General features: G+C 40.5%; 1 protein-coding gene across 1 annotated transcript in view; it reads right to left on the bottom strand.

The window, feature by feature from the left end:
• LOC118762224 (trichohyalin-like) overlaps positions 1-12,882 on the bottom strand; it is a 236,536-nt gene that overhangs the window by 174,455 nt on the left and 49,199 nt on the right. Inside the window, exons 5-8 of the mRNA XM_036500774.1 lie at positions 11,066-11,133; positions 7,344-7,403; positions 4,662-4,740; positions 1,445-1,491 (exon numbers count right to left, since the gene is read on the bottom strand). Coding sequence (XP_036356667.1) covers positions 1,445-1,491; positions 4,662-4,740; positions 7,344-7,403; positions 11,066-11,133 — 254 coding nt within the window. The remainder of the gene's footprint in view (positions 1-1,444; positions 1,492-4,661; positions 4,741-7,343; positions 7,404-11,065; positions 11,134-12,882) is intronic.

Raw genomic sequence — 12,882 nt, 5'->3', positions numbered from 1 at the left:
CAAGAAGAAATATTTTCTGAGTACCTCAATAGGAGAAAATTTGACTTTAAATTAATGGGAATTTTGAGCAGCTCATAGCAATGTATTTCTTCACACAATTAAAGTTATATCACACAATTAAAGTAGGAGTGGCTGTGTGGTAAGTAGCTTGCTAACCAACCACATGGTTCCGGGTTCAGTCCCACTGCGTGGCATCTTGGGCAAGTGTCTTCTGCTATAGCCCCGGGCCGACCAATGCCTTGTGAGTGGATTTGGTAGACGGAAACTGAAAGAAGCCCGTCGTATATATGTATGTGTGTGTGTTTGTGTGTCTGTGTTTGTCCCCCTAGCATTGCTTGACAACCAATGCTGGTGTGTTTACGTCCCGTCACTTAGCGGTTCGGCAAAAGAGACCGATAGCATAAGTACTGGACCTACAAAGAATAAGTCCCAGGGTCGATTTGCTCGACTAAAGGCGGTGCTCCAGCATGGCTGCAGTCAAATGACTGAAACAAGTAAAAGAGTAAAAGAGTAAAGAGTAATGAAAAAGATATATCTGATTGTTGTAGTTTGACTGTATAATTGACATCATCTTTGCCTTATATATATATAAAAAGATTCGAGCGAGGTCATTGCCAGTATCGCCTGACTGGCCCCCATGTCGGTGGCATGTAAAAAGCACTCACTACACTCTCAGAGTGGTTGGCGTTAGGAAGGGCATCCAGCTGTAGGAACTCTGCCAGATCAAGATTGGAGCCTGGTGCGGCCATCTGGTTTGCCAGCCCTCAGTCAAAATCGTTAAACGATGATGATGATGATGATATGACAAAAAGGTCACAATGGCACATTGTATAGCAGGATAGTTAAATAAGGTGTTAGTGGATGGAGGTGGCCATAGCAAGATGTTACTGGGTAGAAGTATGGGTAGCTTTGGTAGTGAGGTACTGTTGTCAGTTAAAGTGGGTAGATAAGTCAGTGAAGTGCTGTGGTAGTGGGAGTAGATATGTCCATGTGGTTGGTGGAGGCCAATATATAAAGTAAATTTATATAATTTACTAGCAGTATCGCCCGGCGTTGCTCGGGTTTGTAAGGGAAATAACTATATAAGCATTTTTAGAGACGTAAAGTATAATAGCCATCTCAATATGGCTAACCACAAAGGGGGGGGGGGTGTTACTGTAGCTTTTTACGTTCTGAGATTTAATAATACATTTTTAGAGAGTTACTTCCCTTATATAATAGCAAAAAAGGCATTAAAAATGGGAAAAAATGATGGTAAATTTTTTTCTAAATCGTAGACTCATCGTAGATGCGCGCTAATACCGAGAAGGGCTCGATATGAATCACGACTATAAGATACCCGGTTTTGGTTACACTGCACCGCAAAATGTGGGAGTAGTTAGGAATCTAATTTGGAGTAGACAGACACACAACCTTACTTTTATATATAAAGAAGATTACACACCATTTCTGCTTTGTCCTCAGCCTTTTCACGTTCAGACATTGATCGATCTGAAAAGATAATCACTGCCGTTTATTATGTATGAAGACAATTACTTACAATTAACACATAATATCTATAACTTAATCCCATTGCCACACTTTTTAGGAAGATGGAGATACAGTCAAGTTGTTTACACGTACTTATTAACTAGGAGTGATGAAAGGAAAGTTCAACCTGGCAGAATTTGAGTTTCTGAGGATAAAGGGATATGTCTAAAAACCATTAAATATTTTATCTGGCATTGCTCTACTGATTCTAGATAATTCTGTTGCTCTGTCAGATGACAACACACGAGTTCTGATCATCTTTTAAGTCTTTGCAATGGCAAAAACTAGTTCTTCTAGAATGCTCTATGCTCAAAGGATCATTTTGTCACAATAGATCCTGTCAAATACATTCGCTGTCTTGATTCAACTCCCTCAGTGATATGCCTCAGAGCTATGAACCGAGATGTTGTGGCTCTCTCTCTGGTCTAAATCCAGTTTGATTTGGTCTCAGATGGCTTTCAAGCACTGGTTGAAACCCGTATTAAAATTTCAACAATGTGAAAAACCAGAAAGGATCTAATTTACCTATTTGAAATATTCTTAATTAAGTCAATTTCCTCAGCAATCTAAACACTCCGTTGGGCTAGTTTTTAACTATGGTTTCTATAATAGTAAAGAAGAGAAACAACTTTCTGCTTTGACTAGATAAGCTGCCATCAATAACTTTTCCAAATCTTTTAGTAATCACAAAATCATAGGCGTAGGAGTGGCTGTGTGGTAAGTAGCTTGCTTACCAACCACATGGTTCCAGGTTCAGTCCCACTGCATGGCATCTTGGGCAAGTGTCTTCTGCTATAGCCCCGGGCCAACCAATGCCTTGTGAGTGGATTTGGTAGACGGAAACTGAAAGAAGCCTGTCATATATATGTGTATATATATATATATATATATTATATATGTGTGTGTGTGTATGTGTGTGTGTCTGTGTTTGTCCCCCTAGCATTGCTTGACAACCGATGCTGGTGTGTTTATGTCCCCGTCACTTAGCGGTTCGGCAAAAGAGACCGATAGAATAAGTACTGGGCTTACAAAGAATAAGTCCCGGGGTCGATTTGCTCGACTAAAGGTGGTGCTCCAGCATGGCCGCAGTCAAATGACTGAAACAAGTAAAAGAGTAAAAGAGTAAAAGGGTAAGTTATTCATTGCAACTGCTGAACCAGTGCTCTTATATGGCAGTGAAGCATGGACACTGACAAAGAAATGACCAAATGAGCTAGATGGCTGCTACGCAAGAATGTTATGAATGGCCCTAAACTTGAAATGGCAGCAACATATAGAGCAGCTAACTGGCTCCGTGCCGGTGGCATGTAAAAGGGCACCATTTGAGCGTGATCGTTATCAATGTCGCCTTACTGGCACCTGTGCCGGTGGCATGTGTAGAAAGATTCGAATGAGGGCATTGCCAGTACTGCCTGACTGGCCCCTGTGCACCCACAACACTCTCGAAGTGGTTGGCATTAGGAAGGGCATCCAGCTGTAGAAACTCTGCCAGATCAGATTGGAGCTTGGTGCAGCCATCTGGTTCGCCAGCCCTCAGTCAATCGTCCAACCCATGCTAGCATGTAACCAAGCCCTATAAAGAAAACCCCTAAGAAAACTATCATAGTTAAGAACTAGCCCAATGGAGTGCTTAGGTAACTGAAGAAATCAACTTAATTAAGAATATTTCAGATAAGCAATTTAAATCCTTTCAGGTTGGTGTTTGGCACTCTGTCAAACCACTTCAGATGGAGGATCTGCCGTAGGCATTTGTTGATGACGGTCTAGATCTTCTTGTAGTTGCTGCAGGTGGCTCTCCATGTTTCAGAGCCATACAAAAGCACAGATTTTATGTTTGAACTAAATAAGCGGAGTTTAGTTCGAGTTAAGATGGCAGTGGACTTCCATACTGGCCGAAGAATAGCAAAAGGTTTCTAGAGGTTTTCTGTATCCCCTAGGCTATGGACAACTTTGGAATAGTTTACTCCGTTGATCTTTGTCAACATTCAAACTCTTTGCAAAAATGAAGTTGCTCTTGTCCACTCCTAATCATCATCATCATCATCATCATCATCGTTTAACGTCCGCTTTCCATGCTAGCATGGGTTGGACGGTTCAACTGGGGTCTGGGAAGCCCGAAGGCTGCACCAGGCCAGTCAGATGTGGCAGTGTTTCTACAGCTGGATGCCCTTCCTAACGCCAACACTCCGAGAGTGTAGTGGTGATTTTATGTGCCACCGACACAGGTGCCAGACGAGGCTGGCAGACGGCCACGCTCGGATGGTGTTTTTTATGTGCCACCGACACAGGTGCCAGACGAGGCTGGCAGACGGCCACGCTCGGATGGTGTTTTTTATGTGCCACCGACACAGGTGCAGACGAGGCTGGCAGACGGCCACGCTCGGATGGTGTTTTTTATGTGCCACCGACACAGGTGCCAGACGAGGCTGGCAGACGGCCACGCTCGGATGGTGTTTTCTTATGTGTCACCGACACTGGACATGGGTGATCGTTGTATTCTTTCTTGTCTTGAGGTTCACAGCCAAACAGCTGGGTGGATTCACGTGAAAATGGCACACATATGGAGATGGGTGCATAGATTGGAATTCAGTTTTTATTTTTTTCTTAGCCCTCATACTTACTGAGAACATCGATTAAACCTTTTTCTAATGGAATTCCCCTGTTTGTTCCACCATTAAAACAACCAGTTGCTCACACAGCTGGCATATACCATTTCGCTAGCAACAAGAGGAGTACAGGATGACAGTCAGGCAGAACTTTTGTTGTCTTCTTTCACCTCTTTGTGGGGTTAAAAATTTTAATCTTTAGTTACAGTTTCTCATTCAAACTACATAATAAGTAGAATTGTCAGATTAAGACAATAGGGTGTTTTGAGGGAAATTTGGCTGCTATTTCTACCAGGTCTAGCTACCATGTACAGGTCCGAACTTACAAAAACGATCACAGCCACATCATCCAAACAGACCGGGTGAAACCGGGCTTAGCTGCTAGTCTTCTATAAATGCAAGGGTGGGCATACCACTGGCCACAATATCCAATTGGCAGAGAACTATGAATGCCTAACAGCATTCCAGATGTCAGGCACCCAATCTTGGTTTTTGCTTATAATAAGATATGGAACAATAACTAACCTTCGCTCATTGCTTTAATTTCTTCCAAGGACTGGGTTATCAAGCTTGCATCAATTACGCTGACCAAAGACTCTCCAAGCTGAATGTAAGAGAAAAAAATGAGCATCAGGTGACAGTCATCATCATTAAAAACAGTTGCGAAGTCATACAAAGCAAACCCCTGCCACACACACACACACACACACACACACACTGACAGCAATATTGTAATGGTAACTAGAACCTAATGGCAATAGCTTAGATGAAACCCACAAAACACCACTACCACCACCCCAAATAACACCACCACTTCATCATCATCATCGTTTAACGTCCGTTTTCCGCGCTAGCACGGGTTGGACAGTTCAACCGGGGTCTGGGAAGCCAGGGGCTGCTCCAGGCTCCAGTCTGATCTGGCAGAGTTTCTATGGCTGGATGCCCTTCCTAACGCCAACCACTCCGCGAGTGTAGTGGGTGCTTTTTACGTGCCACCTGCACAGGTGCCAGGGGGGCGTCCGGCATTGGCCGGCGATCGGTTGGAGCTTTTAACGTGCCAGTGGCACAGAAGCCAGCCAAGGCGGCGCTGGCAACGTTCGGATGGTGCTTTTTATGTGCCACCGGCACAGAAGCCAGTCGGGGCGGCGCTGGCATCGGCCATATTTGGATGGTGCTTTTTATGTGCCACCGGCACAGAAGCCAGTCGAGTCGGCGCTGGCTACAACTATTTTTTTTTACCACCATCACCACCATCATAGCTTCCTGTAGACTTAATAACAGTTAAATGTCCTTCAAATCACAGCCTATAATCTTAAAAACAAAGGACATCTTAATAATCTTAACCATTTGGTCAGTAACAATGACATGAGATTAAATCCAACATCACTTTGGTTACAAGGGTTCAGTGAGTGAAATCATATTTAAAAGATTATTTATTTACTTATTCATTATTTTTGCTTGGTCATGGCAAGAAAGTAATGATCATAACCCTTTCCAAAAAGCCCCTAAAACTGGTAAACAGAAGTAGGTTATCTTCTGACCAGAGGCCTTCACCCAAAAGCTTCCAACAGAGTCAACTCCAATAAAGGCACTCAAGGATGTTCAGGGGATGATGTTAAATCAGGAAATAGATGAAGTATCCCATCCAAGAACTGGTTGTCAATTTTATTTGCAGGGCTTTGGTCAGCCAAATGCTGTAGTGAAAGACATAAGGTGTTCAAGGGGATTGAACCCGAAACTACAAAGTTATGAAGCAAACTTCTTAAGCACACAGCTGTGCCGGTGCCTATATATTTAAAACATATTTAGAGATGTTGTAGAACTGTGTCGATGACCAAGGCATAGATGTGTTGATACTTTACAATATAATAATAATAATAATAAAAACATTGTGTACAGTGCTCAGGTGCACTACAACTCATCTAAAGTGTATATATAATCAGGTGTAGTTTCGGCGGATTTCGGAAAGCATGAGGGTCTTAAAGGATGCAGTGTCATGGCAGTCAACAACTGACGCAGGCAGTTTGTTCCATGCTTCAGCAACTCTGAGCGTGAAAAAATGTTTCCGAAAGTCATGGGAGCTGTGTTGTTTTCTGACCTGTCACCCCCCAAATCAAATTAGAATGAATATAATGGTATATGTATGGTGTAAGTGTGTTTAAAATGGTTTCTTCAAAGATGTACAGTGTTTGGAACTAAAGCACCAAAATACTTTTGATAAACCATAGGATCATAGCCCATGACTTTTTTATGGCACCTCATCATGCAAAACTGAGCTATTATAAGACTAGCCGAAAACTGTTACTGTTGTTCTTGATGTTGTGTAGCCTTGAGACTCATGAGAGGTTGGTTTAATCCATTGCTTGGGTCAACATGACCACTTGGTTCTTGATACCAGTTTCGTAAAGTATTAGTAATTGTTAGCAGCAGACTAGTTGTGAGTAAACTCATTCACTATATTTTCCAGTTGGCATCTTCTGATGCCATATTTTACACACACAGCTATTTGTGCCATGAGTGAACTCAAGGAAATCCAACGTATACGCTGGATTAGAATCTGAAGACACAACTGTAGACCGACTCCTAAATGTTGTTGGTATGCAATGAGTAAACAATATGACAACTAAAGACACTGCCATCATCATCATCATTTAACTCTGCTTTCCATGCTGGCATGGGTTGGACGATTTGACTGAGGACTGGCGAACCAAATGGCTGCACCAGGCTCCAATCTGATCTGACAGAGTTTCTACAGCTGGATGCCCTTCCTAACACCAACCACTCCGAGAGTGTAGTGGGTGCTTTTACATGCCACCAGCACGAGGGCCAGTTTGGTGGTACTGGCAACGGCCATGCCCAAATTGTGCTTTTTATGTGCCACCTGCACAGGAGCCAGTCCAGCGACACTGGCGATGACCTCACTAGTTTTCCTTTCATCAACTCTCAAATTGTGCAACACATCACAGGAAGATACTATCAACTCTTACAACAATAAATATTAGAGAAGCTGGGAATGTTATATACCCTCAAAGATTTTTCTACAATCTATGCTTTTGGTGCCAAGAAACACTAAAATGATGACATGAACATTTTAATCAAGACAACTTCACTTGCATTCATATCATGTCAGAAATATAAACATATAACATCCTTAGATGTTATACAAAATATGTCCTTGTATCATTACACAAGATATAACACACTTACCTGAGCAGCATCAATATCAATCGGTCTATCTATTTTCCAGACTCCGGATATTAGCTTATCCTATTACAAAAAAAAAAAAAAATTTCCTTTAAATTCTCATTAAAACATTTTATCCAAAATTATCACTATTATTTCATATATATTTCTTCACTACCCACAAGGGGCTAAACACAGAGGGGACAAACAAGGGCAGACAAAGGAATTAAGTCGATTACATCGACCCCAGTGTAAAACTGGTACTTTATCGACCCTGAAAGGATGAAAGGCTAAGTCGACCCCGGTAGAATTTGAACTCAGAACGTAACGACAGAGAAAATACTGCTAAGCATTTCGCCCAGCGTGCTAACGTTACTGCCAGCTCACCGCCTTCGTATATGCACAACAGATTCAACTGTTGGAAAAGAAGGATTCCTAACATCGGGCTACAATAGGTAACCTTAGATGCAAAGAACCTTTCCTAAGTATCCTAGTTGTCCCTAATAACACAATTTTCTAGAGCTGCACTAAACTGAATTTTATGTCAAACTTCCCACAGCCTTTGCAACTCAATGACTAGGTTCTGGCATTTTGCTATTTTCTACAAACCTCTCGTGTTGACTTTCTTCTCATTTGGGACTGTAAAGCCAATTACCTGGCACTTTCTATTCTCTTTGTCTACTACTACTACTACTGCTGCTGCTACTACTACTACTACTACTACTACTAAATCAGGCTTTCTAGCTTCTACTACTCTGTCAGTCTGAATGTTAAGATCCCACAACATCTTATACTTCATACTTTCTAACACTTTGCTAGGTTTATGTTCAAACCATTCAGCAGTATGGTGAAATCCTAGTTTTCTACATATCTCCCAGTGGATTATCCTCCCTAGATTGTTATGACTTTTCTTGTATTCTTTCTGCTACATTCACTTACTATATATGAGTAACACTTTCCTCTTTTGATTTATACAACCTACATTTGGAATCTACCTGGTTTTTATCTATCTTGGCTTTTACCCAATTATTCCTCAATACTTGATCTTGTGCTGCTACTAACAAACTTTATAACTCCCTTTCCAGCCTTCCTTTCTGCAACATAACCATGTCTCATGATTTGGAACTATCTTTGGGAATCTACCATAAAAAGCCAGATAATCTTCCTTTTTCTCTAATTTTTAACTTCATTCAGTTTTTTAGTTACCCTATTTCCTATTGTTACTCTAGCAGCACTTAAACTTTTTTCCTTATTACCCACATAGGCGGCTGTATCTTCTCTAGTTAACCCCATGCAGTCTTCTACTGACATTAACCCTCTTCCACTTTCCTTTCTAATTAAATATAATCTTGCTACTCCTGCTCTTGGGTGAAGTCCTCCATTCATATTGAATTCCTTCCTAGTTCTTCTTGTCTAGATTTACTAATTCAGATTTTGTCCAGTCTACAAAAGCTGCTGAATATCTAAGTAACAATATTGCCCAAGTATTTACAGCCTTCCCTAGATTTGAACCATTTAGCTTTGACTTCATTAGCTTCCTCTTCCTTCTGATGTACTCCTTCTCAATTTTCACTTTCATTCCTATTGTTAGTACTCTGTCGGATTCTAATACTCCAAGATACTTATAACTCTGTCCTTCTTTCAGTGATTTTAATGTCAAGCCTTCTGGTAACTGAATGCCTTTACTGCTGACTATTTGTCCCTTTTTTATGACAGACATTGCACACTTATCCTTGCTGCAGAGTGTTACAGTTTATATTAAGGAATGTAACTTTTTTTTCTTCTTACTAAAAAAAAGCTTCAGATCATCCATGTAGAGCAAATGGTTAATTTTTCTTTTACTATCTCTAAACTGGTACGCTACCTTTGTCTGTCTTATTATTATTATCATTGAGTGAGAGAGCAGTGAATGCTACCCACCCTACTTTTGCTCGTGATCAGAGATGCACATATCGTCAGCCACTAAGGGACATGCTCAACTGGTTACGGTCAAACAACTGACAAGCAAATCTGTGGTATTGAGCAGAATATTTGCTGTAGCCCATCTTTTATACCAAGACAAAACAATGTACATGATAACGCTTCCAATCAGTTAAGATCAGAAGCCACGAGAGCCACTGTCTGGGCATCTATTATTATTATTATTATTATTATCATTTATGGTTTCTTTACATTATAACTTTATTTCAGTTACCAAGAGTAGCAAAGGTATTTTTGTTTTGCTATGCATGCTAAAATTATCACCACATTTATTCCATTTTAGATGGAGAGTGCTTTCCGTAGTATATGGGCTACTGAATAATAATAGTAATAATAATAATAATAATAATATTAAATGCCCCGATGCAGTACCAGGCAGTGGCTCTCATGGCTGCTGATCTTAACTGATTGGAAGTGTTATCATGTACATTGTTTTGTCTTGGTATAAAAGATGGGCTACAGAAAATATTCTGCTCAATACCACAGATTTACTTGTCAGTTGTTTGACCATAACCAGTTGAGCATGTCCCTTAGTGGCTGACGATATGTGCGTCTCTGATCCCAAGGAGAAATAGTAGGGGAGCATCATAACCATGTGTTGAGAGAAATTCTTAGAGGTTTGGATAATTCACCTCTGGAACCTTTGGTGTTTTGCTCAACATCCTTAAACAACCCTTATTCAGGGACCTTTTGAGCAGGATGGGTTACTCGACCAGAAGAAAATTCTAACTGGGCCCCACTTGCAAGGTCATGTGCTGTTTATCTTGATATGAGATCACCATGTCGCACACATATGGTTGTGATGCATGTGCCTGGTGTACCCTTATCAGATGAGTAGTCATGATGGGTATACTGGGCTTCGTATATTTTACCCCAGTGTCACTTTGATGGCATGCACTGCTCTCTCATTCAATAATAATAATAATAATAATAGGGGGCTCTTTATGAGCTTCAACCGAAAGATTTTCTCTTAGGGACAGGAAGGATTATAAGGTGGGTTTTAAGCACTTGAAAGACAGATGAAAACTTGCAGATACCTAACATTACAGGAAGTAACCCACTACCCACATAAATCGTACCAGGAATAAGACCGAACCTGAGCCAAACCATAATAATAATAATAATAATGATATTTCAAATTTTGGCACAAGGCCAGCAAATTACATTGACCCCAGTGCTCAACTGATATTTATTTTATTGACCCTAAAAGGATGAAAGGCAAAGTTGACCTCAGCAGCATTTGAATTCAGAAATGCAAAGACGGACAAAAGGATGCCAAGCATGGGGCTTGATGTGCTAATGATTCTTTCCAGTTCACAGCCTTAACCCTTTTGTTACCATATTTCTGTTGAGAAGCTCTGTGTTTCTTTCAATTCAGAACTTATGAAAACAAGGCATTTGTACTCAAAGCCAGAGGCAATTTCAGCCAGGTTGGTATCAAAAGGGTTAAGAATTGTTTCTCTATTATATATTTTAACCCTTTCGTTACCATATTTCTATTGAGATGCTCTGTATTTCTTTCAATTACTTTAAATATAACAAAGAATTTAGTAAAATAACTTAGCTATCATTAAGCTAGTGTTAGGAACATAAATTGTGACTAAGGTTTGGCGGAAGATTTTAATTCAAAACTTACGAAAACAAGACATTTGTACTCAGAGCCAGAGCTGGTTTCAGCCAGGTTGCTAACGAAAAGGGTTAATCACACTAATAATAATGGTTTCAGAGGGAGGGTGTTAGTTGATTACATCAACTCGTTAGCTTACCTTAGGTTTCTCTTCAACAACCTCTTCGACAATCTTCTTTCTGCGAACCACTGAATTAGGAATCTCACCTGAAGAGAAATTCATTGTACGTTGTGTGTGTTGTCAGTATTTACTTCCTGCCAGACAGTCAGTTAGACATAAAAACAAGGTAAGGGAGCATACATAGACAAAAATCAGCCTTGAAGGGGAAGGCCAGTATTTGCATAGTTGAGGAAGTACATTTGCCAGGGGAGATCCTCAGAGAGGGCTGTAGCTGCCTGACATTCAGGTTTAGTGGGAGTCGATATTATAGACAAAGAGACCTAATCGTTGTATCTAATTAAGGCAAAATAGATGAGAGCACAGCAGCAGTAAAGAAAACAGATGGGTAGCAATGTAAGGATGATAAACCTCTCTCCTTGTTTCTTTTCTGTGTATCTTTCTGTTGAAGAGCGTAAGCTCAAAACGTAAAAGACTTGTTTTATTTCTATTCCTGAGCGCCATACTAATACATTTGTTTGTTTGTACTCCACCTGCCTTCGTCTTGTTTATTTTCGTAAACCTTCCTGTTATACATAACAGCATTTTTTTTTTTTTGTGAGGGAACATAACCAAGTAGTTAGGGTGTTGCACTCACAATTGTGAGATCGTGATTTCAATTCCCAGACTGGGCAGTGTGTTGTGTTCTTGAGTGATCACTTTGATTTTTGGTGTGTGGTACACCGTGCCTTTGTGTAGGCAATGTAGATTCGAAGGAGAGCGTGGGCTTATATACAGCACAAACATTTGATCACTATAAACGAATCATTTGTGCTGGTTATTCAGAAAGTGAAATTGCAGAACCATCTTTCTTGAAATCTTGAGACCACCAAGAATAATAGTTTTTCTTTCAGAATGTTTGAACTTAGGTATTAATGATATTTTATTATTGCTTTGTATTCCTTACTCTTTACTCTTTTACTTGTTTCAGTCAGTTGACTGCAGCCATGCTGGAGCACCGCCTTTAGTTGAGCAAATCGACCCCGGGACTTATTCTTTGTAAGCCCAGTACTTATTCTATCGGTCTCTTTTTGCCGAACCGCTAAGTGACAGGGACATAAACACACCAGCATCGGTTGTCAAGCAATGCTAGGGGGACAAACACAGACACACAAACACATACATATATATACATATATACGACAGGCTCCTTTCAGTTTCCGTCTACCAAATCCACTCACAAGGCTTTGGTCGGCCCGAGGCTATAGTAGAAGACACTTGCCCAAGGTGCCACGCTGTGGGACTGAACCCGGAACCATGTGGTTGGTAAACAAGCTACTTACCACACAGCCACTACTGTGCCTTATTAGCTTTTTTTGCATTTGGTTTGGGACAGTAACATTTCTAAGTCCATTAATGTGTTTAGACTGTCTGATATGGAGGAAGCAGTTATCAGTGATGTTTCCAATTAAAATTTTTTTTAATACGTTTAAATATTTGTTGTGCAAGATTTATTGGCTAAACTGGCAATATGACCATTCCGAAATATAACAATATTTTTTTTAATAGTTGGCAGTAATGATGTTACTGATAAAATCAACATCACTGGAGTTAAATTCCTAACCGTTATTTCCAAGTTACCTTCAGCAACTTTTCATAGTTTATTGCTCAGATGTCGTTTCTGGGGGTTATTTTTTAGTTTGCATTTCCTTATAAACCAAGCTTTCATGGCTAATTTTTATGGAACTTTGTAGAGCTTGGTTGTATTTTTGGACCAGTGTTAACTGGCTTCCGTGCCGGTGACATGTAAAAAGCACCAACCGATCGTGGCCGCTGCCAGCCTCCCCTGGCACCAGTGC

Source organism: Octopus sinensis, linkage group LG2, assembly GCF_006345805.1.
Source record: "Octopus sinensis linkage group LG2, ASM634580v1, whole genome shotgun sequence".
Taxonomy (NCBI): Eukaryota; Metazoa; Mollusca; class Cephalopoda; order Octopoda; family Octopodidae; genus Octopus; species Octopus sinensis.
The sequence above is the reverse complement of the archived record's forward strand: the minus strand, read 5'-3'. Positions and strand labels throughout refer to the sequence as shown.